The 15,546-nt window shown below is 38.0% G+C and overlaps 5 protein-coding genes across 7 annotated transcripts; 2 read left to right on the forward strand and 3 right to left on the reverse strand.

The window, feature by feature from the left end:
* Positions 1-313: 313 nt before the first annotated feature.
* On the reverse strand, positions 314-1,416 carry LOC103947316. The gene has a single exon (XM_009358214.3). The coding sequence runs from the start codon at positions 1,221-1,223 to the stop codon at positions 420-422; it is 804 nt and encodes a 267-aa protein (XP_009356489.1). The 5' UTR covers positions 1,224-1,416; the 3' UTR covers positions 314-419.
* Positions 1,417-1,720: 304 nt separating this feature from the next.
* Positions 1,721-5,123, reverse strand: LOC103947314 (ceramide synthase 1 LOH3). Of its 2 annotated transcripts, XM_009358212.3 has the most exons (7): positions 4,791-5,123; positions 3,593-3,822; positions 3,333-3,488; positions 2,922-3,107; positions 2,587-2,771; positions 2,255-2,333; positions 1,721-2,042 (listed from the first exon to the last, which is right to left on the reverse strand). In XM_009358212.3, exons 1-6 carry the CDS (start codon positions 4,926-4,928, stop codon positions 2,299-2,301), a joined length of 930 nt encoding a protein of 309 aa, XP_009356487.2. In that variant the 5' UTR covers positions 4,929-5,123; the 3' UTR covers positions 1,721-2,042; positions 2,255-2,298. The 2 variants fall into 2 exon arrangements, with proteins under 2 accessions (XP_009356487.2, XP_009356486.2); XM_009358211.3 differs by having other exon boundaries at positions 1,721-2,333.
* Positions 5,124-8,943: 3,820 nt separating this feature from the next.
* Positions 8,944-9,390, forward strand: LOC103947373 (protein SOB FIVE-LIKE 3). The gene has a single exon (XM_009358277.1). It carries the CDS (start codon positions 8,944-8,946, stop codon positions 9,388-9,390), a length of 447 nt encoding a protein of 148 aa, XP_009356552.1.
* A 4,321-nt stretch (positions 9,391-13,711) lies between these two features.
* On the forward strand, positions 13,712-14,549 carry LOC103947313 (serotonin N-acetyltransferase 2, chloroplastic). Its single transcript, XM_048571524.1, has 2 exons — positions 13,712-14,329; positions 14,431-14,549. The coding sequence occupies exons 1-2, from the start codon at positions 13,755-13,757 to the stop codon at positions 14,432-14,434; spliced, it is 579 nt and encodes a 192-aa protein (XP_048427481.1). The 5' UTR covers positions 13,712-13,754; the 3' UTR covers positions 14,435-14,549.
* A 73-nt stretch (positions 14,550-14,622) lies between these two features.
* On the reverse strand, positions 14,623-15,440 carry LOC103947312. 2 transcript variants are annotated; one of them, XR_667258.3, is made up of 2 exons: positions 14,862-15,440; positions 14,623-14,784 (listed from the first exon to the last, which is right to left on the reverse strand). XR_667258.3 is itself a non-coding variant. In XM_048571525.1 (2 exons), the coding sequence occupies exon 1, from the start codon at positions 15,139-15,141 to the stop codon at positions 14,986-14,988; it is 156 nt and encodes a 51-aa protein (XP_048427482.1). In that variant the 5' UTR covers positions 15,142-15,437; the 3' UTR covers positions 14,623-14,784; positions 14,967-14,985. The 2 variants fall into 2 exon arrangements, 1 of the variants encoding a protein (XP_048427482.1); XM_048571525.1 differs by having other exon boundaries at positions 14,967-15,437.
* Between the last annotated feature and the right edge of the window lie 106 nt (positions 15,441-15,546).

The raw sequence follows: 15,546 nt of genomic DNA on the forward strand, positions 1-15,546 counted from the left end.
AACTCTTAATAAAAATACAAGTAAATTCTAAAAAAACATTCAAAATTCTTTCTGCACGAAGCATATAACTTGAAATATTTTAGAATCTAAAATTATTTATGTTAAAAGCACTTTCAGTTATTTAAAAACGCTTCCAAACAATCTCAAGCCTTAAGCAACAAACATGCAGAAGGCAAACAAAGCAAGGCTTGAATAGTTGGATTACCTCATTGACAAGATTTGGGGAGCTGTTGGCAAATTTGAGCTCCCCCGAAATGATTTCTACACAATAATTTTCTCGTCTCGCACAGTTTTATTTATTTCAATCCCTTAATTCTCTTTTAAATCTTATCAAATCCATATATCAGAAAAACGAAATTCGAATGACCAATACAACAACATTGCAGAAAATTCAGAATTTCTACGAACCCAGAAACATGTCAAGTATACAAATCAGAATCAGAAGGATGATGGTGATCCTTATCTTGCCCTAGAATCACATAATCCTCGCAACCAGAATCAATGCTCAATTCCAAATCAAAGGCACGGAAGATGTGGGACCTGATCAGGGACAGCACCGGAGCTCCGAATTGCGGCCATGTCATGCAGAGCGCCGCCCTGATGTTCTTGATTTCGCACGCGGCCAACAGCGCCGCCCCCAGCCCATCCACGACGCTGCCCGACGGGAAATACTCCAGCTTCAAAGACGGCGCCTTTCTTTCCGCGGTGGTCTCCAGCTTGAACGCCGCCGCCTCGTCCCTCGAGAGCTTACCGCGGAAGTTCAGGGTCTGGACCGAGTCGAGAATCAGGACCCTCTGGGGGACGATCTGATGAGAAGTGAGCAGCTTGGCCACCGCGTGGCATCTCTCGGCCGCGATTGGGCACTGGAAGGAGACGAGAAGGGTTGGGGATTCAGGGTTTCGGGGGTTTGGGAGGGAGTAGATGTTGCAGGACTTGTCTGTGAGAGAGGGGTCGATTGAGTTGCCGGAGAAGGGGGTTTCCGGGAGGATTAGGGTTCCGATTAGGGATTTGGAGGAGACGCTGTGGAAGAGGTGAAGGGATGGGGAGGATAGGGCGACGATGAGAAGAGAGGGGCGGATAGGGAACTCTGCCGCCGCTCCGTCAGGGTTTTGAGAGAACAAGAGGAAGGGAGAGGGAAGGGGCGGCGACGGAGGTGTGAAGTTGTTGAGATCTTCCTGGAAGAACCTCGATGGTGGCGGAATCTCAGTCAGTACATCTTCCATGGCGTATCAAATGTGGAATTATCAGAAACCCTAGGAGATGAAGACGAGTTAAACGACGTCGTAACCAGTTCACAACTTTAAATCTGGCTTTGTCAAGTGACTCTAGTCTAGTAGCTGAAGCCTGAAGGCAAAGGAATATTGGGGAAAAAGTAAGAGCGGGGAGAGAAGGAGGACGATGTCGTTTTGGTACAAATTATAAATGTATATATCTTTGTCTCCAAGAAAAATACAATTGTCCTTTCTGCAGTATCACTAATTAGTAAAATTGATTTTCTTTTAGTAAATCAATAACGTTTATGAGTTAAATAGTTAACTATATTTAATAATACGTATCTTCTCTAAATGATTTATTTTTTAAATATAATTACGAGAAACAAAGATAAAACATGTTCCACAAACAACACGGACAATTAACAACGGAGATTAGGAGACTGTAAAGACAGCTTTCGAGACCTAATTACTTAAAGAAAACAAAAATTTTTGCTAAACACGGATGCTTTAGAAAAGAAATGATCCATTGTATTCACAAAAACCTTACAGCTGACTCGAAAAAGTGCACAAATATTACAGTTGCAATTACACATAAAATTCCTTGCATTAGCATATCAATCATGCCAGCAGATTCAAATTGAAGGCAGTGAAGGGAGAGCTGAGTCAGAACCAAACTTCTGCACCCTTGCCACTCTGTTCATTCAACCTGCTTCCGTATTGTATCTCGGTTAACTTATCATCCCTGCAATCACGACGCGCTTCTTCCACCAAAATCGTTTCACTATCGAAAGAGTACATCGAGTGTTGTAAACGTGAGATGTTCCTTGTCTGCAGGAAATATGAAAACTACATTCATCGGTCTAACTAGCAACGCAAATAAAGCATACAGCAGTTCTTAGGTGTCTCGTTTCTTTACGTATACGACTTGTGCTACTAAAATAGTGTAACAGCTGCCTCAAGTTCTATGTTTACGGGAATTCAACTTGAAAATGTGGTTTCTTTCTCGTGGAACCCCATGTCTTCCCTAAATTTAAGAGCACCTTTGCCTGAGGATCACGGTGTGGCTGTATATTATGTTTCTCAGTTAATCTTCGTGATAATCTTCTTCGCCTTCAGAATCTATACAGAGAAAATCGATAAAGAAACAAAAAGCAAGGATCAGGCAACGAACTAAGACGATGGATAATCGAAAGAGAACCAAATCATAAGTGAAAATTATTGACTGACTTTACGCTACCATTGTAAAGAAAATATTCTACAATGCTAAACTATAAATAGAGAGGGATGCAGGTGCAAATACATCGGTGCGTTGTAATCAAATTATGTACTTTGTATATGACAAAACAGGAAGGAAATACGACAATTCACTCACCTGACCGAACATCGTCACTAAGCTGGCCTCTTGCTTGGATTTGTTTAACAAGCATCCGATACATCAAGACCCACCAGAATATGTGAATTACAAGCAAGCTGTATAGGAGAGTATTGAACACATAGTAATATATTGGTCCATCTATAGAGTGTTTGTCCATGTCCAATGTCAGGAGAACTTCATAGCTGCCAGAAAAAGAAGCAAGCAAAAATGAATAGAAGATAGACCGAAGGTTCGTTGTAGAACTGCTAATGTCTGTTCTTTCATAAAAAAATTGAATATGATATGTCACTTTAATATAGGTTAGTATAAGTTAGGCATCAAGTTAGACAAACCTTGTACTCCAAAGGATCCAGAATGGATAGTAAACGAGTCGCAGTATGATCCAAGACAATACAAAAAGAATAAACGCAACGCTAGCAATCCTTTCCGCACCACTGTATTTGGACATCTTCCCTACCTCCAGAAACACATCATTAGCATCATGAAGAGCTAAAACAATTGAACCCACACGGGCAAACCTGCAAGAAACAGGAGAAAGTGATTAAATTTAACACATTGTAATACATAGTTAATATTTCTTTATATTTTCCTACATGTTTTAACCCGAATACCTGTAGTGCTTGTATTATAATGCTAATACTTAAACCCTCCTTCATACCTTTTCTAGGTTTTAGTATTCTTGTTTTGTTGGTTTTGTGACCAAGAACATGAGAAAGCTACAAACTCACGCCATCAGAATATACCTGAAAATGTAAGACAGCACAATGAGAATGACAGATGCTACGTGATGGCTCATGGATACCCCAAAGTCGGAACGCCTTGTTTCCCAGAAAATCAAAGCAAATATGGAGTACGTGTAAAATCCAGCACAATACATATAAACCCCCTTCAATTTCAACCTGAAATTCATATGTAGCATTTTATGAAGGATAAAGCTCAGATTTCATATGAATGCCTTTTTTAAACAAACACAAACACGACATACATTCTAATTAAGACTTACTTCATTTTCTGGTCAGGCCAGACCTGGTCTCCTGGTCCTACCCAAAAGTATTTTGTATTCGTAAACCAAGGCTCATCATAAGTTACAAGAAGGGCTAGAAACTCTGCTGAAAGAAAATATATGCATTTCCATGCTGACTCCTTGAATTTTCTAATCTTCTTCCTTTGTTCATAAGTTTTTACATCCTGTTTCTGAAGGCCCTTTCCAAAAATTAACCGCCTCCCCAATTTCTGCGGTATGAAATATAAATCAACACTGAGTAAATAAAGATCTTAAGGGAAAGAAAAGTAGTCAAGTTCACACTCCTTGATTAGGAATATATATAGAGTACTAGGAGATAAGAATGAAACAAGTAATCAAACGTTTAACTGAAAAGTAATGGAAAACGAAAGCTGCCCTAGAAAACTTTAGCTCGGGTGAAGTATAGGCTGTACATTTTACATAGCTAAGTATAGCATTCAAGCATAATCAAGAACATCAGTATTTTTAAGCAGAAGCATTCACCGCCAACATAGCTAGTGTGAGAAAGCAATGGAGAAAAGTAACCGATCCCCATAAAATGATCTTACACCAACAATCAACAACGAGACCTATATGTTTATCGATCTGGCCATACAAACTAATCGGTCATATTCAGGAAGACTACTACAAACGGTTTAAGTTGCTTGTCGGAAATAAAAACATCAGCACCAAACCAATACAGAAAGCAAACAACTTTAGTTTTACATTGCTTTTATGGCACTGATGAAAAAAGGGCTGGTTCAATATTGACACAATCATTAACCATTAATCGACATCGGAGGAGCTTCTCACTCGAAACTTCCCATGTAAAACAATTTGTTCTCTTTCTAATCCTTTTCATTGATTAAAAGAGAATACAAGATGCAGCAGAAACAGTACCTAAAGGAAACTGAGAAACAATGCAAACAAACACTGAATCTCAAAGACCAGAAAACCAGTCAAACCACTTCAAAAACAATAACTCATATCGCGCTGACCAATCTGACATTCAATCATGCTAATCAAATAACACAAAATCAAACACAACCCATCAAATAGAAGTGTATTTCCGACATGGGTCAACCAACATGACACTAAAAAACATCATTAACGATCTAAAATGTCGGATAAACAACATTGATAACATCAGTAAGCTACAAAAATAAAAGCTTGAGCTGCTCCAATCAATGTTATGTACCTCAAAGACGAATCTATCCAGAAAAAATCGGACAGTTGGGAAGTAGAGGACGAACAGAGGAAGAATTACGAAATCTTCATACGCTGGGTAGGCTTCTTCCTCCCAATCAACTGTCCTCAAGTATTCCGTCAAACCCATCTCGGGTTTCACTTCTCCCGTGATCCAAATTTTACCAGGAAACAAACAAGTCGCTAGCTTTGGGTCGGATAGAGAAGCAGAGACATCCAGGGGCACTGGTATCGCTCCCTCTCAATCTGCAATTCTGAAAAGTCACTTACTTTAAGGTCAGTACTGAAAAGGCACCAAACACAGGCTATCTCGAGCTGGATTAGTCACAAACATTAAATTGAACTGGTTTAAACTAAATTAAATTAAACTAGATTAATTTAGTAAAACATTTGATGCATTATCGAACTAAAAAATAGATAAAATAACAAATTATATTATTATATTATTTAATATATATCTAATAATATTTTATTATTAATTCAACTTTTTTTTCCAAAAAATTTGAACACACACTTCTACCTCTCTCACTCTAGAGAGTTCTTTACTTTTGTTCCTCTTTGGTTCCGTCCCCAATACTTCATTTCCTCTCATCTTTTTCCTGCAAAAAAGGTATAATTTTTCTATTGAGATTGTTGATGTTATTGTTTTGCTTTTTTTTTTTTTTTTTTTTTTTTAGATTCTGGTGGTTGGATTTTGAGATTTAGGTTGTGAGTGAGTTTGGGTTTCAGCTCTAGGCATGAGAGGGCAAATGGAATTGCCCAGAAGCATGCTTGCAGACTTGCAACTTTCATACAACATGCAGACAATTTTGAAAACTGGACTAGCAATCTCATAGTTTAATGGGTTTTGCTAAGGGCGGCTAATCCCATGGTTAGTCGAGGCAAGTGAAGGTTAGTGTCATTAAAGTTAGTCCTAGCGGGTACCAAACACGGGATTAGACTAACCATTAGTCTAGTCCAATCCAGTGAGAGTTAGTGAGGGCAAACAAACGCCCCATAGGGTCAGTAGGGTTCTGTTTAGGACCAAGACTTACTCCAATTTTTGGAGTAAAATTTAAATTTTAGGTTCTAAACTTATTCCAACTTGCTCCAACTCTTAGGGTCAATATGAGTTAAAACTCAAAACTTATTTCTGAGCCAAATTTAGCCCAGTATTCTTCCCGAGTTGGTGGGGCTGGGCCACCATATATGTATATTTTTAAATTCAACGATAAAAATAAAAAAAAAATCTAACGGTTCAAATTTAAATTCAAAGGCTAAAGCAAATAAAAAAAAATTTTCTTTTATGTGTTTATATTCTTTTGTTTTACGAGTTTCATAATGTCAATTAGTGATTTTTAAATATTTGTTAGAATATTTTTAGGTTAAAATGTTCATAAAATTAAATTATGATAGTCTACATAATTTTTTCTTTTTAAAAAAGTTACTTTAAGAAAAAAATTAGTATAACTTCATTATTTAATAATCTAGGGCTAAAATTTTAATCTATAAGATCTACTCCAATCCTTGAAGTAAAACTCAAATTTTAAGTTCTAAACTTACCACAACTTGCTTCAACCCTTGGAGTAAATATGAGTTAAAACTCAAAACTCATTTATGGGCCAAATTTAGCCTAGGATTTCCCCTGAGTTAGTGGGGTTGGTCCACCATATATGTATATTTTTTAAGTTTTATATTTATAAATTAATTGAATGCATCAATAAAAAAAAAACAAAAAATCTAACAATCCATATTTAAATCCAACAGTTAAAGTAATTTTAAAAAAAAATCTTTTATGTGTTCATATTCTTTCATAATATTTCACGAGTTTCATGATGTTGATTAGTGATTTTTCAATATTTGTTGGAATAAAAATATTTTAAAATTAAAATGTTCATAAAATTAAATCATGATACTCTACATTATTTTTTTTCTTTTAAAAAAAGTTACTTTGAAGAAAAAAAATTAGTCTAAATTCATTCCTTAATGATATGAGGCTAAAAGTTTAACCCAGAAGAGTTGGGGCAAAAAAATTATTTCTGGGTTAAAATATAAATTTTCTGGATTAAAAATTTTAAATTTTAATCTAAAGGTTGGAAATGATCTAAGGACTGGAATCAACCCAAGAAATTTTTTAAAATTTAATTGGATGGTAGCCTTTTCATAATTTTCTCGGTTTTCTTTTGATTTTCTTTAGTTGCTTGCCACTGTAACTTTTTGAGTAGTCGACGAAATTGACCCTTCTGGGTTTTTTGTTGTGGGAGACTTGGGAGTGGACTTTGAATCTGGGATCCGCATGAGATAACCTGGCCGTGTGGATCACTCTGTTATGCGCCACGTGGCAATGGGCTTGCTACACAATTTAAGGCTTCTTGCAAACACTTGGGCGAATCTTATGGATTGTTAACAAAAATATAATTTGTACCATATTTTTGTACTATAGTTTTATATTATTTTATGTAGTATTTGATGTGGATATCCATATCATTTGAATTAATCAGATTTTTAAATTTAATTTATTATTTAATAAATTAATAATTAAAAAAACTAATTAATTAAATTATGATTGTGGTATAGTCTTTCTCTTTCATTTTCTTGGGTTTTGCAAATTTTTCAAATAATGTGTCTGTCCACATTAGATGTCATTTAAGGTGGTATAAAAAGCGATATTAAAACATGATATGAATAGTATTATTGCCTCTGAATTTATTGTGGTTTGGATAAAATCCCCTTGACTATACTGTAAACACAATCCAAAGAAGAAAAATCCAACCTTTCATTTGACGTAGGGATGTGATATCCACATACCCCATTTTACTTTTCACTCACCTTTTTAAATTTCGACCGTCGGATCAGATGAATTGAAGAAGATCAATGGACATAAATTATCAAGGGTGTGTGAGAAGTAAAATGGGGTGTGTGAATAGCACACCCCTTGACAGAAGCCAAATAATCACTTAATTACATCCTAATCAAAATCCTAATCATGATTAACATAATAAAACCCCAAATTAGTGATCCCAACCGTGTGAATGCTGCATAAGCGAGCATCTCTGTATCTGCAGACAAATTCTCAGAAGAGAGAGAAGAAGGTGGGGCTTTGCTTGTTGGGGAGGAAAGGAAACACAGCAATTACAAGAACAAAAGAGAAGCAAATTAAATGACCTTTTTCACAAGTTTTCCCCCAACCACATAACCTCGTCCAATCTAGTGTAAATTGTCTACTGTAAAAAATGCCAAAGACTGAAACTTTCACAGGGAAAAAAGCTGCTCCTTCTTGATGATGGCAGGGCACAAAGAATTCAAGGAAAAATGAAGCTACACCATTACAACCGGATCAGCTGCAACTAGTTTTCGAACTATCACAAATATATATCGCCTATTACATTCATGTGAGTCGAACTTAAAACTTCGTCAAACTATTGAAAGCTAGTTGAATATGTACTCTCCAATTAAATAGAGGCCTGCCTGTTCCCCAACCAAAAACTGGTCATTATTTATAAGCAACACAGAAGTAAAGGGGGTGTGTGTGTGAGAGAGAGAGAGAGAGAGCAGATGACGACGACAAGTGAGCTACCTAGCTCTGCCCGTTTATTTTTCACATGTGAGAAGTGAATGAATTTGAATCTTCCACCTGACCATTCGGAGCTTAAGAATTAGACAATTAGGATTCTTAGTTTGTGCGAAAGAGAAATCAAAGCTCTTAATTAATTTATACGAAATGAGTAAGCAAAATGAATTAATGAGAATCATCAAATTCAATTTAATCATTGAAATCCGGACAATAAGATCCGAAGAAGATCTCTGTCCGTAGTGAACCACCATTTATCCAAGACCTTGTCCTTTAGTGACCATGGAAAATATGGTGATAGGGTTGCCAGGTGGTGACGCATCCTTGGCAATATTCATTCAATAATTAAGAGAGGGAAGGGGGAGGATTTTTCAAATCCCACTGTACTGAGATGGATTTCTTTGTCCTTTTTTTGTGAGAATCGAAGGCAAATAAACAGACTAATATATAAGTGCATTTCCATTCTATGATAAGAGTCATAACATCTTGTCTCAAAAGTTTCTACCAACTCGAACTCGCTTCGTTAATCATTTCGTTTTCAGTTTTAATCTCGAAAGTTGTTGGGGTGAGCTTCCGAGCTTTGTGTCTCTGTGGAATGGAATCTTCCCAAGTTGCTGGAGGCGATACGAAGAATTGGGGTGGGAGTAGCGAGTCTGGATGGACAATGTATATTGGCTCCCCCATCATGCGTAGCGAAAGTAATGAAGTTTACTACAATATTAGTGATCATAAAAAAGGGGGTGGAAAAATCAATGGCAGGAACTGCATTGTTGATCGTCATTATGATGGTGAGAGTGATGACTCCATGGTTTCAGACGCCTCCTCCGGCCCAAGCCACCGTGAAGAAGTACTACTTCCACGTGGGATAGGCGGCAGAAATCGCAGCGGCGGATGGCGGCTCAGGCATGCAGATAGAGATAAGAAAGTAACTTGCAGAAAGGAGAAGAAGAGAGAGGATGAAAGATTAAGGGTCAGAGAAAAGGGGGAGGAGGAGGAGGAGGAGTTGCTGCACAAGGCAGATAGTGCTGAAAGTCAGGTGTGAAGTATGGAGTACAGTTGAGCAGCCAATTAAGGTAATTAAGAAAGATTAATTAGAGGGTTAGAGGAGAATTTAGCTTTCCATTAGTATGATTAGTATTGAGTTTAAGGTTAATTAAGATGCATATTTCGCGGGGGTTGTGTACTTAGCTTATCAAATAATGCACAACTAAAAACAATCGAAGTGCTGTAATTGAGAAAACTGGCACAGACACGAAATAAAGAGGGTGGTGTCTTTGTAATTGATTCAAGTTCAAATCTTAGTCCGCTTAAATTAGTTTACAGTAGAATACCGTTTTATCAATAAAAAGAGTTTAGCTTACTAAACTACATCGGATGATCTTACTCTAAATGCATTTAAAAGTTTTAAACTTAGTTTGATCAAATTAGTTTACAGTAAAATATCGTTTCGCAAGAGAAAAAAGAAGTTTAGCTCTCAACAGTTAAACCAAAAGATCTCTTGGAATTTGGTTGGTTATTTTTATCTTGCAACAGTTCACCTTAAGATGTTTCTGAATTTCGAAACGTGGTTAAAATACCACCATGTATCACTACATCGCGTTGAATTTTACACGATTGCATCCGACATGTGTAAGCTAAATTGCCTCGGATTTGTCGCAAGCTAGGGGGAAAAATATCTGACTTATCCGAGAGAGATGAAAACGAAAGAGAAGAATCAAGAATGCACAAGAGTACTAAGTGGGAATATCTAATGGGGTGTAATATCTATACATTTATTTTTATTTTTTTGTACCTTTTTAATTTTTAATCTTGATTGAATTGAATAAGATCAAAGAATATAAATTAACAAAAAATGTGAGAAATAAAAAAGAGTATGTTGATAGCACATTCCTATCTAATTTGTAAGCTAAACCCCCTACTTAAATTGCATATTTCACTATCTATTTCTTGAGTACATGTTATGCACTAAAATAAGGTTCTTAGTGAGGTCGGTGTTGATTGCTACACAAGTGGATCCCACCAAAAGAAGAAGCTACTTTGCCCTCAGGGAGGGAGGAGGATTTTCTACCCTCATAATCTCTCTACCCTTTTATGCCCTCTTATTTGAACGGTCACGGTTAAGCCACGTCAACATCTTATATTGATTTTTTTTATAGAGATAATAAGACAAAAAACAATGCGTGAGAGGAGGGGATGAGAATAGAAAGGTAGAGAATCCTCCTCCTGCCCCCAGATGCTCCCGCTTAGTTTTTTGGTAAAAAAAAATGTATATGCTTATGATATTAGTGAGGTGTATGACTAATTTTTTTACTTGTAACATTAATACTTACTCTTCTAGTTGTTTTTGCTAACAATGAAACAACATTTTCAACCATAAAATTTCAGAAGATTGATTGGAAAACTGGATATAAGATCAATGAATGAATGATAATATGATTATTTGATAGTGTGATATTTGATGGTATTGGTAAAGAAGTTGTCGTGAAATGCTTCAAAACATGAAAACGCATCAAGTGATATTGTAGATTGTGACATCCTGTCCCGAACTTTTGTACTATTAGTGTGAAAAGATGATTTTACCCCTGGACGTATTTTATTTTGTTGGGTGTATGGGTTGAATTGTTTTTGTTTGGTGGGCTGTCATCTGGACTGCACACCCATACACACACCCAACCTTTCCCCCGTGACTCTCTCTCCCTCCTTCTCTTGGATTCCTTCCATTTTCTTCCTCATCGTACGGACAACTTTCATCCAACCATTTTCAGGCACGGATCCTGTTTGATCTTGGTGTTTTTGGACTCATTTTGAGCTCAAAAGTCGATTAGTGGTGTTGATTGGATGTGAAACCTTCGAAAACCCTAGAACCCGTGAACTTAGTTTTGGTGCACTATTCATGCACATGTGATCATGAGGTTTTATGAAGTATTTAAGGTTATAGGGAGCTTTAGAACCTTCTCACGAAGCTCGGGGAACAATTTTGAGGGTTTTTGGACATTGGGAAGCCCAGTTTCAGTGAATTACAGGTTCGGTTGGAATTTCGAGGTTTCTTAGGCAAGATTCCGTTGGTTTTAGGTCCCCAAAGTGGTAAGGTTTTGTTCTACTTGTTGTAAGCTTCATTTTGGTACAAATTTCATGGAATTTGGTTGAGAAATGAAGAAGATATTAAGGTTTGAAATTTTCCCAGTTTTCCAGCGAGAAATTGAGTTGCAGACGGTTGTGCTGATGGAGGCGGACGGCGGCGACCGACGAGGCTCACCAGAAAAGGAGGAGAATATTCCGTCAGAGTTAACGGAATATTCTAACGACATCAGGTAACGCCCGTTAACGTTTGTGAGGGTTTTAATGGAATATTCCCTAACGCCGTTAGGGTTTCACACTCGTGGCCGGCGCGTGGGAGGTCAGAAAATTATTTTAAAAATATGGGGATGTTCGTGAGGTTGAGTAGATCACGTTGGTATATTCAAACACCCCATTTGAGCAATGTATGAGAAGTTATTATCTAAGGTTGGTTATGTGCTTTAAATTGACGGTTTTATAGTTGTTTCGCATATAGGTGAGGACTATCAGGAGGACGAGCGAAGCCATGTGAGGCTCGGGACTTACGACCCTTCTACGTATCAGTGAATGGGCTTTTGGTTTTCCGTATATACCTATATACTTGAGTATTTTTCCAAAAAATGCAATTAAATGTTTATATGTTTTAAAATGCCATGCCTAGCGTCTACATATTTAGTTATGCATTAATATTTGCATATATGTATGCTTTGGTACAGCGAACGCTCAGGTAAGTCAAGTGAGTATGTTTGTTAGTGATCGATGTGGTGATGATGAGATTGAGTTATACCTTATATTCCTGCACCTCGATGATTGTGCTCCGTCAGAGTAGGGCCTAACCTTCACGTGATCGTTCACCTCCCGCACCGTACGCTCACCTTGGATTCAAGGCAGGTGCCAGCCTGTCGTACAGACCACTATATGTGGTTCTGACTTGTAGGTGACTTGCAATACATCGCACAACCTTCACGTGATCGTAGCACTGAGCGTATTTATATTACACTAGCCTGTTGTACAGACCACAATTGGTGGTTCTGACTTGTGTGCAGGATAGTGGTTGAGGAGCTATAGATTCAACCATACAGGTCACTTTAGGTGACTCCAGCTGACATATTACTGGCATATTACTACTGTTTTATCTCACCTGCTTGATACATACATTGTTGATTGAATATTCTGACACGACATATTTTTCTGGCATGGCATTTTTGAGCTTTATCGTTTTTAGCATGTTTTGAGATACAAGTACGTATAATATTTTCTGGAAAATATACGGGTTTTACAGAGAGAGGTTAATATTTGTTATTGGAATGGTTTGAAAAGCAAACTTTGTTTTTACCCACTCACATTTTCTGTTTTACGCCCCTCTAGGTTTTAGGTAGGGAGGTTGTGGGTGGCGAACGAGGCATCGAGGCAGTTCTGACAGAGCACCCTCTATGTAGGATTTTCTAGTAGTCACTTGTGTAGTGTTTGTTTGTTCTGGACTGCACTTAGGATATTTGAACTCCTACTTTGCAGTTTTCCTTCCGTGTTTGTCACTAGCACTCACTGATCTTTTATTGTAAATTATCTTGTTTACTTTATTTTCCTCGCATTTTCATTCTTTTACTTCTGTATTGTGCACTTGGCTACGTCACACTCACGTGACGGCCAACACACTCCAATTTTTGGTTCGGGGTGTGTCATAGATTCTAGAATTTTTTTTATAAATTAAAATATAAGATTTTGTGTAATAAATTGTTTCACTTCTAATTTAAAACTTTGTTAATCGTCATCCATACATATCTTTCGCTTCATCCCTAATCCGACCTATCCAACCATTAGCCTCATTCATTAGTTTGTTATAGCAAATAGTCGATTTATATTGGTGATAAATAGTTGTCGATCACCGAAGTAATAGTGTTATTAGACACAACGTACAATGCTTTTGGTCTCGTTTCTAAGAGTTTTCAAATAACTGAAGGTGCTTTTAATAAAAATGTTTTTTAAATCAATTTTTAGTAAAAATCCAAGTAGATTTTGAAAAAAATATTTTAAGTGCTTCTGGCAAGAAATACATATCTAGTGTTTCTTCTAAAAAAATATTAAAGTACTTTTGAAACCTAAAGTCAATTTCATCAAAAATATTTTCTATTATTTTAAAAATACATCCAAACAGATCATTTTATCTTTTCCACTTGTGTTTTTACCCGTTGAAGTTACTTCATCATACGACGTCGTTTGTTGGCACGCTTTCTGTATCCAAAAGGGGCGACTCACCACCACAAACTGACCACGGTACAGCGCATTCATACAAAACCCAAAGCTGCTCTCCCTCATTTAACCAACTTATCACTTCACCTCTTCCCAAACATGATCTTACGTGGCACTATCTCGGCTCCCCTCCCCTGTCTAAGCCTCAGAAGCACCGCCGCCGCTCCCACTCCCCCGCAAAGCCTCACCCTGTCGCGCCGCTCCCTAACTACCAACCAATACTCAATCTCCGACCAAGACCTCGACACCCGGGGATTCAACCTCCACCGCACGATCGCGGAGCTCAACCTGGACCACCTCAACAAGGTGTTCGTGGCCGTCGGGTTTCCGAAGCGGGACCCGGACAAGATCCGGACGGCGCTGGAGCACACGGACTCGCTGCTGTGGATGGAGTACAGGAAGACGAAGCGGCCGGTGGCGTTCGCGAGGGCGACGGGAGACGGCGTGTTCAACGCGATCATATGGGACGTGGTGGTGGACCCGTCGTTTCAGGGGCTGGGGCTGGGGAAGGCGGTGATGGAGAGGTTGATAGAGGAGCTGGTAGGGAAAGGGATTTGTAATATTGCTTTGTATTCGGAACCCAGGGTTCTCGGGTTTTACAGGCCGTTGGGTTTTGTGGCGGATCCGGATGGGATCCGGGGAATGGTGTACTCAAGAAAGCCCAAAAGAAAAACATGATAACTCGTAATTTCATATTAATCACTGAGTTTTGCTTCGTATTCACTGTTAGCGCGTAACGTATTTTGGAAAGCACAATTTTACCCAAAAGAAACACATGATAACTCGTAATTTCACATTAACCATTGTGGTTTGTGTCATTACTCACGTGTAGCGCTTAGCGTCTGTTAAAAAGTACAGTTTTGTGACTAATGTTGAAGTATTTTATGGCAAAAATGGTACGCATATTTTAAACGCGACTGCGTTACGAGAAAAAGAAAGGGCGGAAATCACATGTACAGTATTTGCATTTTTCAAACAAAGGAGGAGACTTTTTATTGAACAACCTCGCTGCAATTGTTATGGATACAAATTACAAAATCTTCAAAACCAGAACCACTAATCAGAGCTACATTTGAATTGAATCATAACTCGTGCCAACCATGTCATTCCTTCTGTATGCTACGGTAACCTATAAAACACATCACGAAGAAAAGTTCATAAAAAAAATCTACCAATTCAACACATCAATCAAACAAAAAAACTCACCTCGACGGACATAAAACCTGGATCGCATCAATTCATGAATACCCAGATCAAGATTTATGCGGCCGAAGTGAAGCTGAATCTCAATTTGAAATTGGGAACGGTTACCTTTCAAGTAATGGGTGGATCAAGAGGAGACGTCCTTGGCGGTGGCGGTGTGCAAGAACGCGGCAGAGCAAAGGATAGAAGCAATAAGCGCAAAGATCCCCAAGCCGACCATCATTGAAATTCCGGCCACCGCCAAATCCAGTAAGCTCTGGATGCTCCATCCCATCATCAACATCTTTCTATTTCCTGATTGACAAACGGGAGGATCCGAATTGGGGTTTTTTCTAATTTCACCTTGTGAGAGGATCGCGTTGCTCCGACGACATTTATACAAAAGCTGCGGAGGTGAAAGCAGGAAAGAACGGCAGCAAAAATACGAAGAAAATTTCTGGGAATTTGGGAGAGGGGACTTCCAGTTTTTGTGATGGTGTGCTTTGTGATGTTGTTGCAGTTGCACGTGTCATGTTCTTGCCACAGATGAGAAACGCCAATGATCTTTACTACTTTCCTCTTCTATTCTCATTCTTTTCATTTTTTTATCTCAATTTTTCGTTTTTCACAAACTATAGTATTATTGAGATAAATTATTAATATTAATAAAATAAAAAATCGGTGAGAATCATACTCGCTTCAAAATGTA

This window comes from the organism of the source record quoted next, unplaced genomic scaffold (genome assembly GCF_019419815.1).
Source record: "Pyrus x bretschneideri cultivar Hongxiangsu unplaced genomic scaffold, Pyrus_bretschneideri_v1 Contig6, whole genome shotgun sequence".
NCBI classification, from domain to species: Eukaryota; Viridiplantae; Streptophyta; class Magnoliopsida; order Rosales; family Rosaceae; genus Pyrus; species Pyrus x bretschneideri.